General features: G+C 37.5%; 1 protein-coding gene across 1 annotated transcript in view; it reads left to right on the top strand.

Annotated features, from left to right (window-relative positions):
- The window catches only part of LOC131431638 (histone-lysine N-methyltransferase SETD1B-like), a 63,076-nt gene that overhangs the window by 21,106 nt on the left and 20,677 nt on the right, over positions 1-21,293 (top strand). The window contains exons 2-4 of the mRNA XM_058597469.1: positions 19,299-19,520; positions 19,621-19,775; positions 19,836-20,195. Coding sequence (XP_058453452.1) covers positions 19,299-19,520; positions 19,621-19,775; positions 19,836-20,195 — 737 coding nt within the window. The remainder of the gene's footprint in view (positions 1-19,298; positions 19,521-19,620; positions 19,776-19,835; positions 20,196-21,293) is intronic.

The raw sequence follows: 21,293 nt of genomic DNA, 5'->3' as shown, positions 1-21,293 counted from the left end.
TATGGGGTGCCTTTTCGAAATTAGCCATGTGGAAGAATGGGCAGAACTTAATCGTGAATATTTCGACTTGTATTAATGGCAGCAACATAATTCTTTCACTATTTATTTCAAAAATATGATCAGGAAATTGAGATAATATTTTGAACAGTGTGAGATAACCACAAACAACTCAAAAGTTAAGTTTTCTGAAAATTTTAAAAACAACGCGGACAACTCTTTACTTTTGCTTGGGTTTTTCTCGCAAGGACGACGATTTTGAGGTGGTCAGGCACATATCTTCACACAATCGATCAACTATCAATTCAAATTCGAAAGTGTAAAGAAATCGTGTCAGTTTTATTCGTATTCACGACATCCAGTTATGTCTCTGACATTACACACCCGTACTTTTTTTTACGGACAATTTCTTGTTTCGAACACATGACTGATCTAATCAATAAATACACTATAAGTTAGCTTTACACAAATTTTTCAGGTTTCTCACTCATACGGTTAAAAAATGGTGAATACACCCCTTATAACTGGGTTACAGGGCACTAACTCAAACGGGGCTTCCCTATCATTGACGAAAGCTGATCCTTTATGTAGAGTCTGCCTTCCTAGCAGCCTAGATTGCCGTGTAGTGTCCTATATAGCGGTTCCTATCTGGCTTAAAATAGTACTGCGGTTCTTCTGGTCTGGTGGCACACTTCAGCTATAATTTCAAGGACGCATTCAAATTGCTAATAGGTAGGGGCGGATTTAGGCTTGCTGGCGCTCTAGGCCTTGCCTGATGAGCCACCTATTTCAATAGATGACAATAAATACTTTTCGCCTCTCTCATATAGAAAGGCTATGCAAGCACTGTGATAACTGACTTTTTAACCGAGGCCCGGAAGGCCGAATGTAATATACCATTCGACTTAGCTCGACGAACTCAGCAAATGTATGTAACAAAAATATTTCACAAACTTAGATTTAAATAAAAGGTCTAAGCGTCCCATAGTCTGCTATTGAATTTAGTTTGGATTCAACTTCCGTTTCCGGAGTTACATGGTAATAAGTGAAAATTAGAGAGAAAGTGTGCACTCTTTTTTCTCTGTAACGGCTTAACCGATTTTCATTGACTAAGATTCAAAATTTCTAGAACATTTCATCCGGATCCGACATCCGGTTGCGGAACTAAAGCGATATAAGTGGAAAATTACCAATTTCATTAGTATTTTTTTTACGAACGATGATCAAAAACAGGTACAAATCCCATAAAACTGTCTGATAAATTCTTCTAGTTTGCAGAGTTTGTTAGTTTGTGGGCATATAATCTCAACTCGGTACTACTGGTCCCACCTTCTCTTGTTCCGGAAGCACCGAAAGTGGTGAAGAAAAACTCCAAAAATAGAACTCACTTCGATTTCTCTGCCATGCTTGAGCTTGAGCTTGAGCGACCACCCCTGGTTGCTACTCCGTTTCTAGATGATCCGACCTGGGACTGGTAAATCATCCTTCACTGTACATCTTCTGGTAACCCCAGAATTCATTGATCAGTTCCGGCACCGGCCAGACCCGAACGTAGATCGTCTAAGGTGCAAGCTCCCGGCCGAGCGGTGGCGGAAAAGGAATAACGAAGAGGATGTTTCTTTCAGTTCTATACGGAGTAACACTCTCCAATTCGGTTTCTCTTTTATGTCATTGTATTGATTCATCCACGTATTTGAGATTAATATCACGAAATTCACCTTTTTTGAGTTTCAACTATTCACAACACTTCATGGTGAACTCGTCGGATATATGTCTCCACATTTACTTGTTTACATTAATAAAAGAAGTTATTCTTCAACACGTACTTTTGTTGTCGTATATTATCAACACTACCCTAACACGAACAATGGTTGTGTCTAACTATTTATCTTTTGCATGTGAATATCAAACCTGCACATGAAACTATTAAATCTTCACTCATTACAGCAATCTTTCACTCAATTCTTTAGGTGCCTTCCGAAATCTATTATATCCCATTATAAACAATATTTCTTACTTGATTTTGATGTCACTTGATACTCAAGTCTCACAATGCACACATGTTCCTATAGCTACTGTATTATACTCCGAACTGAACTGAACTAGCTACTAATTTGTCTACGGGCCGACGCCCGAGACCAACGGCTATTTACCGCGCACTCGTTAAAATTGAACTCACCTCTAACTCTTCCCAACTATGGGTTTTTAAGCTCCTAACATTTTCTTTCGGGTGAAGCCCGAAGATTTTAGTACAAGCCGAGCTTGTGATTTTAAGTAGAAAGTTCATCCGACTTTCTTCCGAAGTTCTATCGAAAACCGAGACCACTGTCACTATGCCAGAGGCAGTGACCAGTGTCCGTGAAAATAACTTTGTTTTTATAACATTGCTGCGCTGACTAATGCTCGGAACTGTCTATGGTTTTATAACAATATTTCTTAAACATCGTTGCGATGACTAATGCTCGCAAATGTGCACGCTTCAATAACAAAGTTTATACCTGAAGGTTGCAGCTACGCTGATATGAGAGTTTCCTTCACAATTTCCTACCTTTTCTACAATATTAGCAAATTCGAAGGAAAATTTGCTAAGGGCGCTGCATGCCCCCTTACTTACTGAGCTTGATGTTTCCTGAAGGGTAGACATCAAGTCGAATGCGTTGGTTTATAACATTAAGGTTTGTAGCTGGGTCACAAATTTCCGTAATTATAATTGCTATTGCCGGACTTCTTTACATATGGTTTTGGCTATACGCAAATTAAATTTCCTAACTTTACGATGGTCCTCGTGTGTGTTCTCCTCTGACGCCATCCTGTTCCATGGTATGCTTCTATTGTTGCTTTATCTGTGGGAGTGATCGAACGGTTGCTAGTCTCGGACTCTGGGTTCCGTGTCGTTCTCGTTCCTAATAGCTCGTTCTTCTGTGTTGGTGATACGTAGTAGGGCTTCTCATTGCTTATGTACTCGCTTCATTGGGCATAGTTGAAAATTAACCGTTGACTCCTTTGCATTTTGGACATCATTGGGATTACTGTCAGTAGTAATATTGGTATTCTGTATTGTTGCTTCTCATCATGGCTTCTCGTTTGGTACAATGTGTTGAGGCTCCTAGCAACTTTTATGCATTGCATTTGATTTCGTGGTTATCTTCTTCGTAGTGTATTTTTAAACAACCAACTGTTTAATTTTTTTCACGTATTAATAAGCTTTGATTTTCCAATAATTGTTTATGGTATTCAGCTGAGCTTTGACGATGCTCACTGAATAAATTATAGGGTAGCAGTTTGTAACGCTGTTGCATACCCGCGCAAGTCATCTTTAACTGTGTTGACTGCATTTACTTCCTTCTTGTTTTGTTATCATTTGTACTTGTTGATGTAGCAACTTGTAACGTTGCCATTATTTTGGTTTGTTATTACGTCTTCCATGTTAAATTTTTCCGTAATTTTTCTGCCTCGATTTTTCAACTCGTAATTGCCTCGATTTTTTCAGCTCTGCTGTTCTTCCTTCTGACATCTTGGTGATTCCCCGGTTCCCTTTGTCTTCAACTTGCCACCGCATCCGATCACACTCTCTCGTTCTCTTAGGTAGCTTGGCTAAGCTACTGACATCCTTCCTTCTGCGACGACTATTTTCGGGCACACACACAGTTCGGGACTCCAAAAAAAAAATTTTATTCGTTTTGTATGATTCTGTGCCTTTAGTGTAAACATTTTTCTATTCTATGCTTGTTATTATTTTTATAAACGTCTTACGTGATCTGTTGTCTATTCTGTGATGGTTATTATTTGTATATATGTATATTTTTTTCTCTTAATAATCGCATTGTGCATCATATTCTCTTATATTTTTTTCGTTATCATAACTTTGTGCATCGTAATTTTTTTTCCATTATCATATTTCTTCTTTCTATCAGTTGAATCTATTTTTTTGTTTTTTCATTAAGTGTTTCTGCGATATATTTATTTGTCTATATGTTGTCTCGTGTACTTTTCCATTAATCGAGAGGTTTTTATGTTTACTTATATATTTTTTTTTTGTTGAGGTACCTTTAACCTGTAGATACAGGTCGACAACCCGTCTGTCGACAATACGTCTGTCTGTGGATATAAAATTGTTATTGAAGTTGCGGCATGCGAATGCTTGTTGCAGGTTATAATGAAACTTTTCTAAACCTGTTTTTTTTCTAAATTTTTCCCGCAACTAGCTTCTATACCGTGTTCATTTTAATGGTGTCTTACCATCCTTGCTTCCATAGCTTCAGAAGCCGTCCTTCCATCTGGTCGGTTGTGTAGTGCTCATGCCGCAGCTTCTCTCCCCCACTCCTTGAGCTGGTTCTTTCGGCACGTGTTCCTGTTTTTCCTCTCTAAAAATAAACTCAAATCTGGGTTTTAATATTTTTCCAATAATAACAGTAACCCATGAAGTAACATAGAATCTAATTCCGTTCTGAATGTGTTGTCTTCAATCAAAAATATTTGTTATGTTTAGATCACCCATGTGCTGCTTTTTGATGTCCGTTTTGTTTCCGAACTATTCCCATTTATGCTGCCAATTCCTATCTCTCTGTTTCTTGAGGATTCCAGTATTATTAGTTTGTTAGTGACAGAGTTTTCATATATATGTAGTTTTGTAATCCCCCATGAATTCATTGGTATATAATATTTTAATTATTTGTTGTATCTTTCTTTCATTGTGTTTTCGTAACTTTTACATGTCCATATTGTCGTATATGTATTTTATTGACATTTTGATTTGAGTGCGTAATTTGCACTTAAGAAATCCTCAATTCATTCATATTGTATGCATCTTTTATTTTTTTCATTCCGGGGTGATGATGATGATGATGATGATGATGGTCCCACCTCATACCCCTACAAAGGTGTGAGCAGAACGAGTTATCTAAATGATAATTAATATTTTTGCACATATCTTAACCAGTAAACAAAAGAAAACGATCTGATTAATCTAGCAGGTATAGATTCTTCTTCAAAAGAACGACTGACCACAAAATAACATTCAAATATCTCGGATTTACTATCCAGGGTTAATCAAGAAAATTTCCAACCCGGGAAGATCCTTGATCACATCAGGAATCGAACCCGATATCTTTACCAGTATCAGACAGTAATTCACCTGGCCCTTCCCGCCGGACCAGTTCATCGCTACACACATCAGCTACGATGGAGTAACGAGACTGCGGATGAGCAGAGCCAAGCCCAATTCCATCAACAACTGTCGATCCCAATTAGTTTCCCGAATCTATTCCTTAAATAATTATCCAACCTTGCGATCAAGGTCAAGAGCAAACTTAACACACTGAATGCTAAGGCTCTTCGGCCAGTCCTGTTCGCTTTCCAAATAGTCACTACCAGCTTCGCGCGCGAGGCTCAAACGTTTGTAGACTGCTCATTATTTTTAACTCTCAAACAAACTAAAAATCCATCATCATCATACCGAACATAGTAACTTAATACGTCTCACAATAATATATATAAACAAAAAAAAATACAATCTTCGTAATACGTAAAAAAATAAAAAATCTAAAAAAATTGAACTAACTAACTAAATATTTGCTTACAAAGCGGACTTTATGTGTGAAATACATAACTTTTTGAACTCCACCAATGAGGCCGCGCGTTTGATCTCTCTTGGCATCGAATTGAAAAAACTTATTCCCTTGTACAACAATGAGTTTTGCGATCTGGCTAACAAAAAGCTTGGTGTTCTAGCATCAGACGCGTTTCTAGTATTGTACCTATGCAAATCAGTTCCTCTTTCAACTCGATCACACAAATATCGAGGCAGCATGCCATTTAATATCTTGAAAATAAATACCATGGTTAAGTAGTAAATTCTCTGTTTCACTGAAAGCCATTGTAATGCGTTCAGTAGAAAATCTGAGGAGGTATATCTACTACATTTTAGAATTAATCGCATGATCTTATTTTGCAGTCGCTGTAATCTCAAGATTTGTGTGTTATTAGCAAGAAACAGAATGGATGGGCAAAAGTCAATGTGTGGTGAAATGACTGTTTTATACAAAAGAATCTTACTATGGGTCGTTAAGTCATTTTTCAAACGACATAATACACCATATTTTTTGGCAATCTTCTTGATGACGTTATTGATATGAGATTTGAATGTTAACTTTTCATCAATTATGACTCCAAGATACTTCATTTCTCTAACGCGATCAATAATTTCACCATCAATTTCCACATTGGCGTCATGACCGGTGCTGACAGAAGAAATAACCATATATTTAGTTTTCGCGACGTTTAGTTTCAGTTGCTTAAATTTTAACCATCGAACCAGCGAACTTAGATCCTCGTTTAAATGTGCAACAGCTTCATTGAAATCTCTAGCCGTAATGAACAGAACAGTATCATCAGCAAACAAATTTATATCACAGAAACGTAAGACTCGCTTCATATCATTAATATACATGATAAATAGAATAGGACCTAACACACTTCCCTGAGGCACACCAAGTGAATTGCCGAGGGAACTAGACATTACATCGTTAAAAACAGTCTTTTGAGATCTACCACATAAATAGTTTTCAAACCATTCATGTGCCATTCCCCCGATGCCAAAACGCCGCAATGTCTGCAACAATAAAGGTCTTGAAATTGTTTCAAAGGCTCTCTTCAGATCCAAGAACACAGCAAAAATACTCTCTTTGGCTTCGATTTTCTCCTTCCATTTTGCCAATACTAGGTTCAAAGCGGTTTCACAAGAGTGACCCTTACGATATCCCGATTGTTCCGGTATTAGCAAACTGTTAGAGTTCAAATAGTTAATCAGCTGATCTTTAACAACAAGTTCCAAAATTTTTTCCAGCGTGTGCAGCATGTTAATGGGACGGTACTCCTCGGCTTTATCCGTTCCAGTAACCTTGGGGATAGGAACAACCAGAGATTCTTTCCACACTTTTGGCACGTGCCCCGTGTACAACGATTCATTTACCAGATCCAGTAGATCGTGTCCGATAACATGAAAGCAATCCTGTATCACTTTTGAGTTTACATTGTCAATACCCGTCGATTTTCCCAAATTAAAACAAATATTTTTCAGTTGTTCAAAAGCGATTGGTTGAAATTCATCAAGTCTACAATAGTTATTCATCGGCTGTGTTATTTCAACAGGTTCACCTACCAATTCAATACTTTGATTGATCTGCTGAACACTATTTATGAAATAACTGTTGAACTTTTCAGATATAATTTGTTCTGTGTGTTCTTCTATACCGTCAAAAGTTATACTTTTCGATGCACTATGTGTAGGCTTGATAAGCTGTTTGAGAATTTTCCATAACTCTCTACTGTTTTGTTGATTTTGATCGATTCTCCTCTGTATGTTTTCATATCTAGTCTTCTTCAGTGCCCGTGAATAAATATTTCGTGCTTGTGTATATCTACTCCAGTGACTATCATTGTTAGTTCTACAGAATCTCTTGTACTGTTTATCCCTCTCCCGTTTTAACCGTAAGAGGTCTATTGAGTACCAACTACTCGAGCTGTTCAAACTAACATACTTTTCAATTACTAATTCATTAGTACACTTTTTCAGTATGTCAGTAAGAATAGATGCCCTGTGATCCAAATTTCCAGTCAACTGTGTACAACCCAAGCTTCTTGATACAAGTCGAGATATGGTTTGCTTTGAATAGTTTTTCCAACTCTTGATTTTCACCGTATCTTCCTCATTTCTAGAGCTACTCGTTACGGAAATTGCAATTGTTTCATGATCTGAAATCTTGCAATCGGATTCCGCATTTAAATAAACACCGTCGAAATTGGAATACACGTGATCTATCAATGTTTTACTGTATCTCGAAATTCTTGTAAATTCATTCACAGTTTGCATCAAATTGAAGAATTCTGCTAACTGTTTCAATTGATTCGAACCTTGATCACTGAGCCAATCAATATTAAAATCTCCAGTAATAATATTTAGTTTACCAAAATCGACGAAATTCTCCCACCAGTTTTCTAGAATTTCCAGAAACTGGCGGTCGCTTGAACTTGGAGAGTGGTAAACGACTCCATAATTTCCCATCTGCATGCCTCTTTCAACTGATATACCCAAGAACCAATTATTTCCAACTGCTTCGTTTGATTGAATGCTGAATTTAATTGATTCTCTGGCGTAAATTGCAACTCCACCCGTGTGCCTGGAATGGGACAAACAAAAAGCAACAGTGTAACCCGGAACACTGAACTGATCGAAAGCGTCAGAATCAACAATATGTGTCTCTGAGAGCAAAACTAATGAAGGATATCTATCCTCTATAAGATGACGCATTGCGACATAATTAGAAGACAAACCGGCTATGTTCAAATACAAAATATCTGAATGCCTCCCATCGATTAGTTGCTATTCCATTGACATAATGTTGTTCTTTTTCGTTTCAAGCAACCTCAGATATACAGGACACTGCTTACTAAATGCTGGATGGTGAATGTCTAAATTCAATTTCCTTTCTTTGTTCATTTTCAGACAATTAACGCATTTGAATTCAGTTGAAGAACACTCAGATGTTCTATGTGCGGAATTACATTTGGAACAATTTTCACTGTTTAAACATTCGGTGCTCTTGTGACCAAACTCACCACACTTGAAACAGCGCAATACGTTGAACGACTCGAAAACCGAACACCTATCCCAGCCGACGCAAACCTTACCGGCGGCCATCAAACTAGAATAAGTATTTTTATCAACCTCAATTATAACACTGAATTTGTTATATTTGAAGCGTGGATTCTCAAAGTCAGCAACAACTTTTACATCTTCAATCGAAATTTCCTGATTTTGACTTTTCAATAGGTCAATAAATACATCAGAGGAATATCGATCACTCATCCCAACTATTTTCAGTTTAGGTTTCCCGGGCTTGGGTATAACAGCATTGTATTCAGTACCTAAATTGCTTTCAATGTTTTCTTTCACTGACTGAATATCCTCTCCTGCTGCACACTCAACAATAATCGAGCCATCTTTACCATTTTTGAAATTACTAATTTTATGTGTTCTTGGATCCAACCTACCCTTCAGAAATTGTCTCGTGTCATCACTTGTTTGCGAAGACTCAATAGGTTTAATCATAATAACCGAGCGAGTCTCACGTTTTCTGTTACTTTTCGTTCTATTTCTAGCTAATTTACCAGAAAGAACATCCGCGTATGATTTTTTATTATTTTTATCAAAAACTTCGTCATTACTATCATTATCAACATTTTTATCATGTGGTTCATCATCAGTATTAGACATAATTTTTCTTTTGCGTCTGGGATTTCCATCTGACTCCGAATGAGTCTTTCTATCTGCAACAATTTTCTTTCTCTTCATTACGACCAATTCATTATCATTGCGCTGATTATTCTTAATCACGAAACTTTTCAAATCTTCCAACTTTTTGGCCACACTGTTTTCTAAACAGGCCATTTTGCTCTCCAGAGCATCATTGGAAGATCTGATCAGTCTCTCGATTCCACTCTCTATCGCGATATTAATATGTGCCTCGATACTCTCCCGCACAGCAGCAAACGAATCAGTGATGGATTTGAATTTCTCCATCTCCTTCTTCATATTACTAATGAGCGAAAGAACATCATCCTTTGGCATCATATTAGACACCGCGGCACCTTCCAAACAATCAGCACATTTAAACAAAAGCGCCGGTGTATCTGAAACCCAACCGGCCATGGCTCTCGTAAGCCCAGTACAGCGCTGGTGATAGCCATTCTCACAAACTGAACATGTTATTCTAATATCTGATATGGTTATTTTTTCCTTACACTTCACACATTCACCCATCATTCATGCACAAACCAAACCGGCCCGACACACAGCTGGGGGAGAAATTAAAGCAAAGTGAACCATGCAAAAACAATAGACAATGCATTCAATATACCACGGTACGACGCCGCTTTGTTTGAGCGACCGCCGCACGGCGATTACTGACACAATTTACAGCACAAAATAGAAGTATTTACAAAACACTTTCTACTTATCTGTTTAAAGCACAATTAGTCACTTGCTTAGTCGAAAAAATTTTCGCAAAAAGCCACCTATTTCACACAAAATTTATCACAATTTGACTCAGCACTAAAGACGCACAAGTTACCATGTTCGCCATTCAATACGGGTCGCGATCCCCTTGTCCACACACACTTGATCACCCATACTAAGTATCATTGCATAAATGCATACATTATATAGAAATTATTTGCTGGCCAGCGTCGTTTTGATAGTCTGTTCGCTTGTGTCTTATCCTTTTCTTGTCGTATCAGTCATATTTCATCACTATTTTATTTATTTTTTTCCGAAGTATTCTTTTAGTATATTTCCAGTGTTAGTTTTATGCTATTGAATGCTAAACCATTTTATTTCACCATAGAAATTCTCCTTATTTATACATTGTTTCCGTGTTCTATACCATTATATTTACCTCCCTTGTGTAATGTACTCTTCTTTTTTTCTAAACGCATTGTAACTTTTCCCCAGTTCATTTTTAATTTGTAGCATTATAGCTTCCTCCCAAAAACACATTTTGCTCACATCTATAATCTTCCTCTTGAATTTAACTTTTTTATTTTCTTATGACCAGAACGGTATTGCTGTGTATGACATGATTCCCATGTTTATAAAATATTTGAATTTTCTTGATTGGTTGACTCATCTCGAATCATTAGAATCCCATATTTTCCCATAGTTTATTTCCACTTTGTATTACTTCAACTATATGTTTGAATTTTTTTAGTATACTCTCTCTTTTTCCCTTTTTTATGTGTTCCCCCCATTATATATCTTCTTTGACAATGTAACCCATTGCTTTATTGTCCCTCTGATGTATCTTTATTATCATCAGTTTATAATCATCAGTTTCACCTTATTTTTCTTTCTTCGTTTGGTGTCCATTTTTTTTCATTGTGTTCGTTTCATCGCAGAAGTATAATTTTATTTCTTATTGACTCTCGTACTTTTTCTTTTAAATAACATCGTAAAACATGTGTATATTACCCTCTTAACGGTTTTAATATCCTTCTGCTCGCAATCATGTTTTTTTTTCGTGTTCGAATTGATTCATTTCGACTTTCATCTTACATTTTTCGCTGATATTTTTCCCTTCTAATGTTTCTTGGATAATTTCTTAATTATCTCAATATTCTGTGATAAGGTTCAGTTTCTCAATCCGTATACTTTTTCAATCGGTTATTGTGAACCTTTTTTTTTCACAATTGACCTTGAAAACAGAATATGTTTCCAGACTTAGATTCCGCACGATAATAGCTATCCAGCAAGCCATAGTTTGTTAAAATCCGTCCATTTATAACGGAGATATCAATATTTTTGTGTAAACGACTTTTCCGCTTATTCCAGCAGTAGAAGTTTTGAGCACTGTATGACAAAGAAATGCTTGGGAGCAACGTAAAACACGATTTTTATACTGTGACATACAATTGTTTCTAAGTGCCCAAAAGACTGTGTACAGCATCCTTTTTCATGACAATTTGCCTTAGACCGATTTTAGCACGGTTCGTTTTTGGCAACATCGTTCGAATATGGCATTTATAAACCAGATGATATCAGCATTTTCGAGTTGAAAGTAATTCCATAATTATATTGATTTAAACTACTTACAGCAATAAAAGCTGGAAGAACATAACTTCCATATACCATACGACTCAGTTCGTCGAGATCAGCAAATGCGTGTGTGACAAATAATTTCACTCAATTTTTTCGGAGATGGCTAAACCGTTTTCTACAAACTCAGATTCATATGAAAACTAGTATACTTCCAAATTTGGATCCGACTTCTGATTACGGAAACACAGGATGACATGTGAAACGAAATTAAAATAATGCAATTCATTTTTCTCGTAGATGGCTGAACCGATCTAAGATTCAAATGAAATCTAAGAATCATCTATGATTCAAATGAGAGGTCTTAAAATCCTATAAAAATTAGTCAGATTCGATTTCTGGTTTAGGAGATACAGGGTGATTAGTATAAAAATGTCCATTTCACATAAATTAATCATGTTTATCGGGTTTGCAAATTTGGATAGTCGATTACCAAATAAATTTATTTCAGTTTAAGCGGTATTCTTTTTTGGATTCGGAATGTACCCCCAAATTTTAATTCGCACTACAATTTCTCAAAGATGTCTACACACTCCTCAGGTGAATTTATCTGATTTCGGCTACACCGATCGTAGAACTCCGGATCCAGTTTCGAATCGTTTCTCAAAGTTTAATAATTTTTTCAAAAAGGCCAAATCGAACTTCATAAACAAAAATTCAAATTAAAGGACTTAAGGTCCCATACAAAATTGGTGAATTTTATCCGATTCTGGAATTACAGATGATGAATTTTTAAAATTCATACCGATATAGAAGATGTAAATTGTTTGGCGTATTAATTTATGGCCATTCGAATCATTTTGGGTTATGTTAGTTCCTGAATACCAGCTCTGGAAGTACCATAAATAATGACGAAAAACTTTAAAGTGGAACTTACTTCGACATCTCATGGAATGTTCAATTGAATGTCACACGTTAAGATTGAAATTCGATACGATTTGCAGATTCGAAATTACAGGGTAATGAGTGATTAAAATCTCAATTTGCCGTTTGAAACGACGATAATTAAAATAATGTCGTGAGAACTAAAACACCTAAGAATATCCATGCAAAAAACGCATGCGGGTTGATAAAAAAAGGTATCATCTCACTGCTAGGTGGATTAATCACGTTTTTGTAAATGAAATTATGTGATACAAAATAAACGAGTGAATAGGATTTAAACAAAATAATTGATTCATTGCATTGACATATTCTAAACAGTTGTTATAAAATCATTTTTAATCACTAAATAAAGGTCAACAGATTGCACGCGCGTCTTGATTCTTTATTATTTCCGCTTTATTTTTTAATAATTTATTAAAGTTATCAATTGGTTATATTGGTTGATCTGGGCAGCCGGCTACCGAGAAAAATATTAATTTACTAGCTGATCCGTCGAACTTCGTCTCTCCCAAAAAGACAGTAGACTTGTCAAACGACTAAGTAGTTAACATTTATCTTCATTATTTTGCTGATTACTTAACCTACAATCACACTTTCTCTTCCAGATATGGTTTTTGCTTTCGGTAATTGATAAAAAAGCTCACTAACCAGAATTTTGTATGATAAACTTAACACATACACACAAAGCATTCTGAACAGTCCGTTTTAAGGAATTACTCATACTTGAATGTTCACTCGATGCAACAGAATAAACTTTGAAGCAGTTCCTTGTACAGTTTTTAAGCAGCAAGAAAGTTTTCTCAGAACTTGTTCTGGATATTCAATTTGCCAAAAAGTGCCACGCGTACTTTAGGACTCTGATAAAGTGGATATTGGTCAGGTACCAGGCCCGTGCGCAGAAGGAGGGGGGGGGGGGGGGGGTTAGAGGTTTTAAAACACCCTTCCCTTTCAATGGAAGATTTTTCAACATTAGGTTCCATGATAGAGTGCTTATTATATAAAAGCGCAAATACCTTGACTTTTCTTTCAAATTTGTGCGCCTTTCCCACCCTTGAATCTCCACCCTCCTTGACCCCCCCTCCTCCTTTTTGAACACTTTTTGAAAATGGCAGTATAAACCCATTATGATAATCATATTGAACATTGATATCTAATGGCCACTTATTATATGCGCTAAATCATTAGAAAGCAAGGAAAATCCATTAGTTTGACATTAGCGATTCTACAGAACAATCTTTTCATTGATTCAATCAAAATTGTTCTGATTTGTTAAACTCGCGCTCACGATGACCAATATTATTTATCTAACTCCATTACACACAATCCATCAACTGGTATACGATATCAGAACTTTTTCTCCTGCCTACAGTGGTTTTCTAGATCAGTCATATGCATTCCGTTATTGAGTCATTTGCAAGCAATAATTTTGATATCCAATTAAGCACGTGGCTCGAAATGACAAATAACAGGAATCAAGTATGCATGTGAAATCTCCACACAAAACTATTCGTTGCGCGCCAAACGACTTTTTCAACAATCTTGTTTTCTTTTCTTCGACGACCAAACACTTATTCAACTCGTTGCCCACGAAACAATCAATCAATCAATCTAGCAAGCATAGACGACTTTTTCAACGGAAAATTCCATTGTCCATACAAAACAATTTTATGTATTTTTCCCACTTTCCCAGCAAGTTTGACCAATTTTTTTGATGTACGAACCCGGTGGAGATAAAAACTGATCAAACAAAAAAGAATCATGTAAATCCGTCCATTCGTTCTTACATGATGCGATTACAAAGAATGATCTCTGCATTTTTATATATATAGACTAGCTGACCCGTCGAACTTCGTCTCGCCTGAAATTATTTTTTCAAATTTGTGTTTTCGAACAGCAGAGTTGCCAAACGTTAATGTTTCTTTCCATTATTTTACTGATTACTTGGCTTACAATAAACGAATTACGACAAATTCATATTCAACACAATAACTTCGTCCCGAAGAAGAAATATCATCAAGAATTATTGTGGATATGTTCAATGCTTTTGTTACGCAGAAACTAAACAAATGCACCGTTTGCCATCTCATCCTTCGAGTCAGTGTATTGAACAGAGATTTGTAGATCTCTCTCAAACTAAAGATTTGACATGTGGGATGATGGATTTGATTGAATCATATCTGACTGGTCGTAGTATGACCGTGAGAATTGGCGACTGCATTACTCCATCATTCATCGTGAGCTCTGGTGTTCCTCAGGGAAGCCATCTAGGACCATTCATATTTCTGCTATATCTAAATGATCTGAATTTCGCATTGCAATGCATGAAGCTATCATTCGCCGACGATTTCAAACTGTTTCATCTCATCAAATATCTGAAAGACTCAAACTTCTTGCAGTCACAGTTGGATGTATTTTCTAACTGGTGCTACGTAAACAGATTGGTTATTAACGCTTTCAAATGCTTCGTTATCTCCTTCTCTCGTAAACGAATCACGATCATGTATGATTACACTATTTCGCAAGCTGTACTAAAACGGGAGACATCAATTAGGGATCTAGTTCTAGTTCGCGAGTATGCTGTTGTTGATTGGGCACCATATTATCAAACAGATAAGCTACGCATTGAAACTGCTCAGTGCAAGTTCATTCGTTTTGCTTTGCGTCGCCTGCCCTGGAGAGATCCATTTAATCTTCCAAGCTACAAAAATCTTTGTAGACATACACTTCGATTTGCTATCTGTCCGCCGTGATACACAAAAAGCTGTTTTCGTCGCGGACCTCATCCAATCTGATAGTGCAGATCTCCTACAATAGCTAAGTTTTGACATTCTTCGGCGTAATTTGCGGTTTAATCCCTTTCTCAGAATTCCTCGTGCTAGAACTAACTATGCACACTTAAAATTTCTTGCTGAATCTCGGCAAAAAAATGCCGAGATTTGCACAGCCGAGTGCTCGGTAATCGTCTCGGCAAAATGTATAATTACTGAGAATCTCGGCAATCTAAAATTGGTCAACTGTCAATTATTGCCGAACTTGCCAGCAGAAATTTTGCTGTCAGCTCGGCAAAAGTTATCAGGATGGAATCATGAATTGCCGAGTCATCAGTAATCGAAAAAAGGAAAGATATTTGTTTTATTTTTGTATGAAATTAATATCACAAAAGGTAATGTTAGTGAAACGAATATTTTATTGATGTTCATTTCAATATAGCAAACCAAAATAGCGCAAACACCAAAAGAAAATATCACGGCTAAAGACAATTGTTTCTAGTGCTCCTCACGCCTTTACTGTAAATAAGCGGATATAAATATATATATATATATATGCAAATTAGATGGTTTTCGGTTTTACTTATCTTTTAACAAAATATACAAATCCTTTTCCTTCATCCAATTTAGATGTTTTCCAGTTCCACGAGCAATGGCGACGTGATGCTTGGAAAATCGAAAGGAAACATTAGATGACAAGTGTCTCGCCGAGTTTCAGTAAAATCTAAGTCGCTGTTCGAAATCTCGGCGAACGGTTTTGCTGATCTCGGTATATTTGTAGTTTACTGACACGTTCAGTATAATATTTTGCCAAACTTCAGCAAAAGAACTCGCTTTACCGAGATATCAGCATAGAACTTTAACGATTTTCGGAAAAGAGCATGTTAATTACTGAATAGTCAGTAAAATTAAGTGTTGCCGATATAATTCGGCATTTCATAATGCCGAGCTCGAGAATCGGTTTTAAGTGTGTGGGTTCATTGAACCGTTTTCGAGTATATGTCGCGTATTCAATACTTGCTCTGATGGATTTAATTTCAATTTATCTCGTAACGCCATTAAAACCAAATATTTTCCCGCTAGTTTTATTAGGATAATTGATCAATATGAATAGTTGTTAGTTAGCTTTGTAGTTTAAATAAGGGTAATTTAAGATTTCGTTATGTATCATTTGGTCAAATGTTATTTGTTAATACAAAAGATGAGAAGGTTTTATGCCTGCTGGAGAAGGAGAACCAAAATCTCAGCTCCAGCAGGCTTTTCCCTTGCTCCTAAATAAACAAATAAATAAATTAACAGATGGATGAAAAAGAGATCACCAAGATAAATACTTTAAATTGACCCCAGAAATTTCCAAAAGCATCCCTCGGGGATTGTTGTTTATCATTGAATATTAAGACTTATTTGTACTGAAGACGTTTAAAATTTAATAGCAAATCCTTAGGGATTATCGAAAGTAATAAACTAATTTTGAACGGTTGTCCATAACCTACTTCATCGCTAGTGGTATTACTTAGTCGTGTTTGATGAATGTTCGTGGCAGGATAATGACAGGATCAATTTTCGATGAACGAATTAGCGATAAAATGAAAAATACTTGGACATTCGAAAGTTCAAATTACCCTTTTATTAAATATTGTGTCCATTAACTTTGACATGAACGCTATATTCGTTCAAGAATTGTATCAAAAGGCCTCTCGTTCGTCGAGCCACCACATCGGTTTGCTTAGTATTCAGTCCTGAGAATCAATATTCTGTTCTAGCGGAGTGAACATCAGGAGTGATTATACCAGTATTCTTCTTATCGTTAAAGCCAATGTATAAAACAGCAGATCTCACAACTAATGGTTCTTACATGCCACGATTTCTCCTTTAGATATGATATTCACGATTCGCATATGGTAATTCGTCAAGTAATCCAAAGTTCGGAAAATGAAATGATTTGGCTTAAGCAGCTTACAAATGTCATGAATAGCATCCTAAGCAGACCGTTTTGAAGTTAACCACTCTTGAAAACTTACCCGAATCGGCTGAACAAACTTCAGCATGCTAAATGCCAGGAAAATATTTTCATCTGAACTCATTATTTCAACAGCAGAATCCTATCATTGATACGTAAAAAAATCGTTACATAATTTGATTTGTTCAACTCACGCCCACGATGGCCAACATAATTCATCTAACTACATCTACTGGTAAATGAAATTAGAACTTGTGTTTCTGTTTACGGTATAGCTAAAACAGTCATTTGGCAAGTAATGATTTTGATACCCTATTAAGCACGTATTTCCAAATGACGAATCTATCATGCATGTAAAATCTCCACCCAAATCTACTCGTAGCGCGCCAAACGATTTTCCAAAGATCTAGTATTCTTTTCTTCAACGGCGAAATACTGAGCATCTTTATGCGCGCCAAACATCAATCGTAGATCTAGCAATATTTGGGGACTTTTTCGTTGGAAAATTCCTTTGTCCATACAAAAAAACTTTATTGGTTTTTCCCAGGAAAGTTTTCCTAATTTTTTTGATGTACGAACCCGGTGGGGGTAAAAACTGATCAAACAAAAAAAAAAGCATCTCAATCCGTCCATCCGTTCTTACGTGATGCGATTACAAAGAATGATGATAGATAGATGAGAAATATGAGAAAGGCTTCGTTGCACCACTAGATGGATTGAAACAGGTATTCAGTTTCGGACCACTGTGCCCCGGTTGAAAATTCCGTTTGTCACAGATTTCACAGCCTTACATACATGAGGAAGGCAAAGCGTAAAACTAATTATCGCACGCTGATAGTGACCTTAGAGCTGCATTAGCATCGTAAAGTAATGTCTAAATCGGAGGCACATTGAATCGATCGACTCCATTCAACCGTGTAATTGTTGGCCCGTTCAGTTGTCTACTGTCAGGGTCGTTTGGAACAATTTTAGACCCCGACCCTCACTGTGCATTCTGTGATGGGTCAGTCAATGAAAGCATCATTGTTTACAACGGTATTTAGTATTTAGGTATCGAATTGATTGTAACCCGTAAGCATAATTTCGGCATCGACACACAAAGCAAAAATGGAACAGCGAACAGGTATCGTAGGTAGCATAAGTAATTGCAGAAAACTATGCGGTTTACCTCGGTAGAAAGTACCAATCATTGAAATAATTGTCGCGCTTCGCGGTTGTCGCCTAGAGCAGCTTCAACTGGACCCTCTGTTTACGTTATCCGACGTGTTTGTCAACCTCGGACTCGGACATTTGCCTCTCGTTAGTGCTTGTTATATGATTATTATCAATACTTTCGCTCCACTTGGGACCATCGTGTTCCGGTATTCAGGCATCTACTGTTCTGCATTAGAATATTCGTCAAATTCGAAAATGTTTCAATTCCACAACCCAAACCAAACCGACACAAGGCAGATTTAATATCATGATTTCAGTGATCCAAAATATCACATTAACAAATTCATTCAACTCCGCCCGGCTCCATCGGATTGTTTTGTAACTGTCCAATTACGCGGCCCAGTCATGAAGTTGTAAACACTAGAGTGGAAAGTTCAACAAGCGTAGATAAAAACCGACCGACCGACCGACGGACGCGGGACGGTGTCACGGCAAAAACGTTGGAACTGCCACTGCCGTCAGGTTCGGTCGTGCACTTTACTACTCTGCACAATGCGATGGCGTGTCATCGTTATCAAACTAAATCATCACAGAACGGACTGGCGGCTGCCGGGTGCCGACGGATGAAATGTACTAACAAAGCCCACACGGAGTCATACAGATGTCACTTGGCACGACAGAAGAATCGTTACGAACGAGCTATTTTTGTGTTCGTTCGGAATTGAGTCATCACCTGTTTCCATTGCCGCACTGCTCGCTGCAGGTGTCTGAGCGATTATCGAGCAATTGGCGCATTTTTCGGAACAATAATAACCCGCGGAAAATGTTAATAACTGTTACTTGCCCAACATGCACTTATCGAAGTTTTTCTTCCTTTTTACAGCCAGCAAAGAAAGCAAGAGCAGCTCCAGCGACCCAGCCGACGATGCCGAATTCATTGTGGTTCCGTTGGAACATCAGAGGCCATCCTTCTACAACCGATATCCCAGCAGTTTCGACGGTTTCGATGGTGTGCTGGATACCGCCGACTTCCCACACAGCCCAAGCTCGGGTTACTTCCCGTCGATCAATCCGTTCACGTGGCAGTTCTCATCTTACCTGGATGGTAGGTCGTCATTTGAATGCGTCATCACAACGCAAATCGATGATGAGAGATAGAAATAATTATAGCCGTTTCCTATTGCGTTTGCGATTTTTCCCCTTAGATTTGATGAGACGTCTTCGTGATCGGTTCTCCGGCTCGTGGAATCCATTCTATGGTGGCGGTGACTTTGCCCCATCTGGACCAGGACTATGGCCAGTGGAAATCCCTGATGATTCTTCGGATGCCACCAAAACCAACACGACTTCAACTGTTAAGGTTAGAGAAAACGCATCATTCGAACGTTTAACCGAATTTATTGCGGTTTTTTTTCTTCAGATCATCGATGGTCACAAAGTCGTCATCAACGATACCTACTATACCAAGAACACCGAGTTCGGAACATCGATCTACAAGGTGCGCGTAATCGACGTCAAGCCTCTGGATGGGGAAGATGACGGAAAAGCTTCCACGGAGAAGCCGGAAATCGAAACTGGAAATCGTTCCGGCACGGATGATGCGGAAACTCCCAAGGAAAGCAACGACGACGACGACGACGATTCGGACAAAAAGGAACAACCTGCCACCGATGCTCCCAAGCGTGACACCGAGCTGGAAGCGAGTGATGAAGATACCACTCCTGCCGATGACAACCTGAACACGATCAACAACGACATCGATAGTTCGAAGAAGGAAGAGGTAATTACTGAAGCTTCCGCTGATCATGATGCAGCCTCTGCTACTACTGCTACTACTACGGCTGCTACTACCGAAGAATGAATCTCCTAATCTGATTTCCTTCTTCCGAGAATTGGACTGCTCTATAATTTCCTGTTAAAATCGATCTCCTAAAATAGCACTAATACCACTACCATTTCCAAGATCTACTTATAATACCAAAAAACAAAAAACACAAAAAAACACCGAACATCAGGCCAGTGAAACCGAACCATCGAACGTTGCACCTTGCATCTATCCATCCATCCATCCAACTAACCAACCAACCAACCAACCCGTCGGACTGCTGTACAGATTTCAATCCTACTCTTCCGTAGTACTTTTGCGCGATCCACCACGATCTAATCTACTCTAATCGAATCATTTTATAACCATTTCAAGCCTAAGAAACTGGCGAACTGATGGATCACCCGCCATGCTCTACCAGAAAACTACTACGACGACTAGAATACCAGCGGCCGAAAATAACAAAAAAATAACATTCGTCCGGCGAAGAGTCTTCTGTAGAAACCATAATAATAATAACATTATGACAATTTATTAGTAAAGAATGGCTAGTGATTTGAAAGGATGCTTTGAACACCTGTACAAAAAAAAACTGTAAACAGATGAGTGTCCCGTGAATGGTGTTCTCATCGCTTGTTTCTAGTTTTGGATCCGTCTATTTAGCGTCTGACTAGCGATGTGATGAAGAGTTTTTATTTGCGAATAATACTTTTTATGTAAATAAATGATACTGTTACAGAAATTAACCCCATTAATTTTTAACTGTCCCTGTTTTCTCTCGCGTGCGCTGATAAACCTAATCCCATTTGCATTTGACCTACAAAGACAACAGTTCGAATACTAAAGACAAGATTTGCATGCATTTTAACGAACATCACTGATCACACGATTGTACATAAGTTGGGGTAAGTAGATGTGAATGAGTTTACGCTTACAAAAAATTTAATAGATTAACGAACGGCTTATAATCGACGGTGTGGCGGGATAGTTTAACTAGTATTTAAAATAATGTTGAACCATATGATTGACGTTTTAGAGTATGGCAGCTTCTTT

The sequence above is a fragment of the Malaya genurostris genome, chromosome 2 (genome assembly GCF_030247185.1).
Source record: "Malaya genurostris strain Urasoe2022 chromosome 2, Malgen_1.1, whole genome shotgun sequence".
Lineage (NCBI taxonomy): Eukaryota > Metazoa > Arthropoda > Insecta > Diptera > Culicidae > Malaya > Malaya genurostris.
This window is presented reverse-complemented; position numbering and strand designations above follow the sequence as displayed.